Source organism: Trichechus manatus, unplaced genomic scaffold (genome assembly GCF_000243295.1).
Source record: "Trichechus manatus latirostris isolate Lorelei unplaced genomic scaffold, TriManLat1.0 scaffold00046, whole genome shotgun sequence".
NCBI lineage: Eukaryota > Metazoa > Chordata > Mammalia > Sirenia > Trichechidae > Trichechus > Trichechus manatus.
Genome location: NW_004443982.1, coordinates 4369322 through 4376317, shown reverse-complemented (window position 1 = coordinate 4376317; position 6996 = coordinate 4369322). Strand labels below are relative to the sequence as shown.

General features: G+C 47.7%; 1 protein-coding gene across 2 annotated transcripts; it reads left to right on the top strand.

Moving 5' to 3' along the window:
• Nucleotides 1-1232: 1232 nt before the first annotated feature.
• Nucleotides 1233-5185, top strand: RBM3 (RNA binding motif protein 3). Of its 2 annotated transcripts, none has more exons than XM_023731874.1 (7): nucleotides 1233-1348; nucleotides 2019-2138; nucleotides 2387-2493; nucleotides 3138-3243; nucleotides 3332-3425; nucleotides 4321-4403; nucleotides 4774-5185. In XM_023731874.1, exons 2-6 carry the CDS (start codon nucleotides 2036-2038, stop codon nucleotides 4376-4378), a joined length of 468 nt encoding a protein of 155 aa, XP_023587642.1. In that variant the 5' UTR covers nucleotides 1233-1348; nucleotides 2019-2035; the 3' UTR covers nucleotides 4379-4403; nucleotides 4774-5185. The 2 variants fall into 2 exon arrangements, with proteins under 2 accessions (XP_023587642.1, XP_004376931.1); XM_004376874.2 differs by having other exon boundaries at nucleotides 4318-4403.
• The last annotated feature ends 1811 nt before the right edge of the window (nucleotides 5186-6996 follow it).

The window sequence follows — 6996 nt, the reverse complement described above, 5'->3', positions numbered from 1 at the left end:
TGTACTGTGTGTGCTGTACTCTGAAGGTTAACAAATCTAGTCTGTGTTTTGGGGGCTGACCATTAGAAGTCCACTCTGTGGATAAGGAATTTAGCATCTCGGAGGGCAAACAAGTCCATTCTTCCTTGATGGGGTTCTCAGAAATGAAAAGTCTGTCAAATGGATTCATTGTAAAGGTAATTCAGACACTGTAAGTCTGGACAAGACCAAATTGTGGGCAGCGGGCTCAGACAACTTTGGTTTGGATAAGTCCTTTGTGTATTGTGAATGTTCTTTCTGTGGATCAAGGACTCAGCTACCCAGAGTGACAGCACAAAATCGTTCAGTGGATTGGGATAGACACCCTCTGACGACTGGAGCATCCTGTTTTCTTAGAAGGTATCTCAGGGAGTACTGCAAACAATCATAGGCTGGCTTCAGGGGGCTGTCAGATGAATATGAGGGCTGAAGTCAGAGATGAGAAGGAATGATGCTAGTGAAAAGTGTCCCATGACAGGTGGTTAGATGTTGGACACAGAAGTGAAAACGTAGGGGGCAGTGGAAAAGTCTGATGTCAGGGACTGAAGGGTGATGACTTCAGGGAACAAAACCTGTTGATGTCAAGTAGAGCCCAATTCTTAGTGACCCTATAGGACAGAGTAGAACTGCCCCATAGGGTTTCCAAGGCTGTAATCTTTAAGAAAGCAGACTGCCACATCTTTAGAACTATAGGCCTCTTTGTTAGCAGCCCAACACTTAACCACTGCGCAACCAGGGCTCCTTACTTCAGGAAACCAAAACCAAAAAACTAAACCCGTTGCTGTCGATTCTGACTCATGAATTCAGGGACGGTGGGGGACAAAACGTCGGGCCCTTGAGAGGTAAGAGGTTAGAGACTAGAAGGTGAAGAGGGTAGACATCAGGGGACATAAAAGGACGTTAATTATGTCGTCAAGGAAAACAACTGTGATGGTGAGAAGGACGTCTGAACAAATTGGGGGGCGACGTGAAGGACGCTGAGGATGATGTCAGGGACGGAAAGGAGTATGAGATCTTAACTGTGAGAACGATAAAGTTCTTGCGCGGGAAGGATGATGACGTCTGGATGCACCAGTCGCACATAAGTCGCCTCCATTCCCGGAAGCGCACAGAGCGCATCCCTCCCCTCGCTCCGCGGTCCCTTCCTCCCTCCCCGCCTCACCCTCGCTAGTCTCAGCCAATGAACACACACGCCGGCGCGCGCGGGGGACGTTCCCTGACGTGTCCGTTACGTACGCTTTATCAAGCGTCTTCCCGCTCGGCAGCCTCCCATTCTCTCTGCTCCTCGGCGTTAGCTGTTGTTTCGGCTGTTCTATTTTTTAATTTCCAGGTAAGCAATGTATGCTCTGCAGAGCAGCCGCTCCTTGCCTCACTTACTCAATCGCGTCTGGTGAGAGAGGGGGTGAGCTGAGGAGAGTAGAGGCCTCTGACACGTAGGCTTGGGCTTCTCTGGGCCGGTGGTCCCATAATCGCAGGTTGGTGGGAGGCTGGCGCACGGTATCCGACACAGGAATGCCGGAAGGGACTGGCAGCGTCGGTGGCGGCGGCAGTGACCACGCGACAGCCGAGACCTGCTACCCCCTTCCTCCCCAGCACGTGACCGCCGCCATCTTGTTCTTTGGGCGCATAGGGAACGCAAGAGTGTTCTGGGCCTGCGTGGCCGCACAAAATGACGGGCGTGGTGGCTGGGGAAATTATGGGCATGCGCAATGGCGGCCCTCAAATGGCGGCCTGGCTGAGTGAGCTTGCTGCTTCCCGCCTTTTCGGCCTTTCTCCGTCTCTTTAACTACTCACCCACTGCCTTCGAGTTGATTCACTCATAGCGATCCTGTAGGACAGAGTAGAACTGCCCCGTAGGGTTTCCAAGGCTGTAATCTTTAAGGAAGGGTACTGCCACATCTTTCTGTGGGAGCGGCTGGTGGATTCGAACCGTCGACCTTTCGGTTAGCAGCCGAGTGCTTAACCACTGCACCACCAGGTTTCCTTTATTTATCCCACAGGAGCTAAATTCACTGCCATGTCCTCTGAAGAAGGGAAGCTTTTCGTGGGAGGGCTCAATTTCAACACCGATGAGCAGGCTTTGGAAGACCACTTCAGCAGCTTCGGTCCTATCTCTGAGGGTGAGACAGGGATCAGCCCCACGATAAGGGGTGGATGGGAGGAAGTCTGGGGCCCTTGGACTTCAAGAAACAGAAAGGTCAGTGCTCCGGACCTTCACGTTCTTCCTGTGTTCCTATGCTGAGGAGGACCCAATCAATTTCTCCTCAGGATCGGTGGGAGGGATTCCTGTTTCAGACCACCCCTTGCTCTCTCACCCTTCTGGTGCTGACTGATTCACATTTTCCTGTCTCTCCTTTCCTTTCCCCAGTGGTCGTTGTCAAAGATCGGGAGACTCAGCGATCCCGGGGTTTTGGCTTTATCACCTTTACCAATCCAGAACATGCCTCAGATGCCATGCGAGCCATGAATGGAGAGGTGAGGCCTCCTACCCACAGAGGGGCCCTGCCCCCATCTGCCGGCTCCTCCATTCTTCTGTTTTTCCCTCTGTGTCTGCTAGGGGCAGCGCGGCCACCAGGCCCCGCAGTGCCCACTCACGGGAGCGTGACTACCTTCTGTTCTAGGGGGTGGAGGGCAGCGGCAGACAGAGCCAGGCTGCTTGGGAGGCGACGACTGGTCCTGCATGAGGCCGAGAAGCCACCTGTGGATGGTTGACCCGCCCTGGGCTTAGGTAGTAGAGTCTGCAGACCTGCGGGCCTGGCCCGGAGAGGACCTCGTGAGTCTTCTGGGATGGACTCTGAAGCCTCAAACCAAGAGGTGTCTATCTAGCGCTAATAGTCGGGCAGCTTAGAGGAGTGGGGAGGAGAACTCAACCTGAGTTCAGTCAAGATGTAAGTAGTAGCAGGGGAAACACAGTGGATTCAGGTCATTTTGTGGGATTTTGTAGCTCCTGATAAAGCCATTCTGGTCAAAGGAGCTTGTTCTGGAACGTGGCACCCAGAACCTGGTGCCCAGCAGGAATTTCTGGGCTCCTTTGCCCATCTGCCCATGCCCACTCCTCTCTTACCACTGCCCTGACTGACTGCCAACCTATCATCCTTGTGTCTCCCTCCCACACGTAGTCCCTGGATGGCCGCCAGATCCGGGTGGATCACGCGGGCAAGTCGGCCCGGGGAACCAGAGGGGGTGCCTTTGGTGCCCATGGGCGTGGCCGCAGCTACTCTAGAGGTAAGTGCATTGGTAAGTTGGATCATGGAACAAGGGGAGTGGCCTTTGTCTGAACAACTGCCATATCAATGTTTCTTACCTGCTGCAGGTGGTGGGGACCAGGGCTATGGGAGCAGCAGGTATGACAGTCGGCCTGGAGGATATGGATATGGATATGGAAGGTCCAGAGACTATAGCGGCAGGTGGGTACTCAAGGGATTGGGGTACTCTGGTGCTATTTCACTCTCGTTAAGAGCTCAGGTATGTTTTAATTCAAGCATTAGTCAGCTGTGCAACTTTGGCAAGTCCTTTGGGCTTCAAATGGGCATAACGATACCAGCCTTATGGGGTGGTTGTGAATATTGAACTTTAATGTTAATAAAGCGAATTGAACAGTGTCTGGCACGTAATCAGTACTTAATAATACTAGTTAATTATTGATACAATTATGACTTAAAATGTGTGAATATGTATGATGAATCATACTTTGGTATTACTGTGTTTTACTAACGTGTAATACCATAAAACAAGTATGTAATGTAATATTTTTGAGTCGTATATAACATTAGCTTGTTTTTATTTTATGGTCATGTATAATGTGGTAGATAATATGTATATGTTGATTGACTGTGATAAGTATTGGGTTAATATGTAATTACGACTTAAACGTTGTACGTAAACCGTATGCTATGTAATTATATGATATCGTACGTTTAACACATCTTTTTTATACGTGTTAAAGGTTTTGTAATAGTAAATATTACAAAAGTATACGATAGATAATCCAGAAAACCAAACTGACTGCTATCAAGTTGATTCTGACTCATAGTGACTCTAGAGGACAGAGTAGAACTGCCCCATAGGATTTCGAAGGCTGTAATCTTTACGGAAGCAGACTACCATACCTTTCTCCCATGGAGTGGCAGGTGGGGTTGAACCACTGACCTTTCAGTTAGCAGCTGAGCACTTTAACCACTGTGTTACTAGGGCTTTTTCATATAATATATAAAGATATGTAAATATATAGTTGTTTTTAATGTTATCAGATATATAGAAATAAATTCCTACAACACAATTTTGTGTGTTTTTTCCTAGAAGCCAGGGTGGTTATGACCGCTACTCTGGAGGGAATTACAGAGACAATTACGACAACTAAGATGAGGCATGCACATGTAATGTAGGTGAGACTTGTGTGTTCTTGGCATGAGCAGAAAGACCTGTTCATCCAGCCCTGTGGTGTTCTTCTCATCTTTTCTCCTCACCAGGCTGCTCAGCATTTCCACTGCCCTCAAATGTTTCACCCAGCCAGCCCACCTAACCCTATTCCTAGACCACCAGCCTCCCTTGCTCTCTGAAGCGCATGTCAGTCCGTTGGGGGTGGTGGGGGGTGGCGGACCTGAAAATCATGTACTCTTGCTGGGCATGGAGGAGATTAAGGGAAAGGGAGGTCCCTGTTGTCCAGCCTTCAGCATCCTTAACCCTGGGAGGTGAGCATGTTTTCAGCGTGTCCCTGCCTGACGCCACAATTTTCCCCCTTCTTACTGTTCTCAGATACACAAGGAATAAAAATTCTTCTGATCCAGGATCGTCCTTCCAAATGGCTGTATTTATAAAAGATTTTTGGAACTGCACTGAAACATCTTTTGTTTTAGTACATCAACTTCTATTTTTGAATTGAGCTCCCAGGGTAGCCTGTTCAAGACCTTTTAGTAAACTCCATATGTTTTTTAAACTTTTTTCTCATTTAAAGACAAATTCTGTGACATTTGTAGAGTCTCTGGGTATTTTTCCTTTTACTATTTTTTTAGTTTGGGCACTCAGGATTACTCTGGCAAAAAAAAATATTAGCCAGACTGATTTTTTTTTTTTAAATTAATAGGAACATTTAAAATTTGTACAGTGTTTCTTTATCATGGTTAGAAAACAATTTCCGAACGTACCTACAAGAAATCTGCATCAAGAATATGATTACTTAGAGGCGTTTTTTACTGTACATTATGATCACCACCCTGATTACATAGAAGAGCTTAAAAATGTTTGTGAATGTCATTTTTTTTTAATACTGGAAGAAAAAATATTCTGTTGTGTTTCATGTAGTGTTTAGGATGTCCTTCATGGAGCTGATTAAAAAGATGAAATCTGAAAATCGATACTGACAGTGCTGTTTCCTTAATCTAGTTTGCAAGTTAGGAAGGTTAGGAGGAGGGAGGCTTTGAGAAGATTTGGTGGAGGAGAGAAAGGGGGTGGGCAGGGACTGCCTGAAGGGGGAGGGACCTCGAGTTTCTAAGTTTGGCCAAGTTTAGGATTGATTTGGGTGCACATTGAGTCCTGAGTTATGGTGAACCTGTTGCCATTCAAGTCCATTCTGATTCATAGCGACCCTATAGGACAGTAGAACTGCCTCATAGGGTTTCCAAGGAGCGGCTGGTGGAATCAAGCTGCCAGCCTTTTGGTTAGCAGCTGAGCTCTTAACTACTGGCCACCAGGGCGCCAAGGTATGGTGAGTGCAGGTGAAAACCCCTTATGTCTGGGATTGGGTTTTCTAAAACGGCCCCATTGTCTTAATCAGTGTCTGCTTGGGAGTCAGAATGTTTGGGTTTGAATCTCCCTAGCTTCTCTGAGTATCAGTTGAGTATCCTCAGGATTGTTTTAATGTAAGCACCTAATCATGGTGTGAGCTCATCCCTGCCATAAATGGACAGAGGGGTTCCAGTTCTTTCCCCAGAAATGGTTGGAGTTAGGGAGAGGTTTATTAACTAACGTTTGTATGAGGACAATGGGAAAAACCTGGTTTGAAAATGACTTTAATAGCCTAGACTCTGGATTCAGATTCCACAGTTCAAATCCACGCTCTGCTATTTCCCAGCTATTTGACCCTGATAAGCCGTTTAACTTCTGCTTGTCTCAGTCTCCTAGTAGCCCTCATTACCCATTACAGTTCCTGTTGAGGGTTAAGTAATAGGCGTGTTTATAGTCATTGCAAACAAATGGCAAAGCTCTGTCACAGGGATTCAGTGTAAGGTGGGTGATGGCCCTTCTGTTGTCTGGGTTTGTAGCTAGTTTGGTTTTAGTTCATCAGTTTTGATACTCCCTTTGGTAGGTTCTGGTGGCTGAGTTGGAGTCCTGTTGGCTTGATCTCTCCATTGGTTCCAGTTTGCAACAGAAAAATCAGTGACATCTGTGGCTTCCACCTGGCTAGTGTTGCGCCAAATACCACTGGATCAAAAAAAAATCTCCAGCACCTGATCCGCCTTATTCCGTTACTGGGGTGTGGGTCCCTGTATTGTGAGTCTCAGCCTTTGAGGACTGCCTCCTGGGTCTCCCAGTTAGCTGGGGCAGGCCCCAAGCACCTCCCCTCCCCCCAAACAGTCATGAATTTGCTTTGACAGGTGGATGGAGATTGGAACTTCCCAGACTTCCTGCCTCACCCACTGAGCCAGGCCCAGGTTATGGGCATTGTGGCTACTCCCACCAGGTGGGTACTTGGTCTAAAGAGGCGTTCTTTGCTGGGCCTGTGGTAAGCTAAGGCCATGAGAATTGGCAGGAGGACCACCATTATTACTGCCTTGTAGGTGGGTGGGGGTTGTGTATGTAGAGGGAGACTGATTTCCAGGAAAGAAAATGTACCTATCACCCACACTGAGGCAGGATCCCATAGTCAACTACAGTATTTCTGCAACAAAATGGATCTAAATGGGGTCAGTAAAGACTATAGTCTTATTACCAGTTGCTGTTGAAGCTGTTCCGACTCATGGTGACCCCATGAGTAGAACT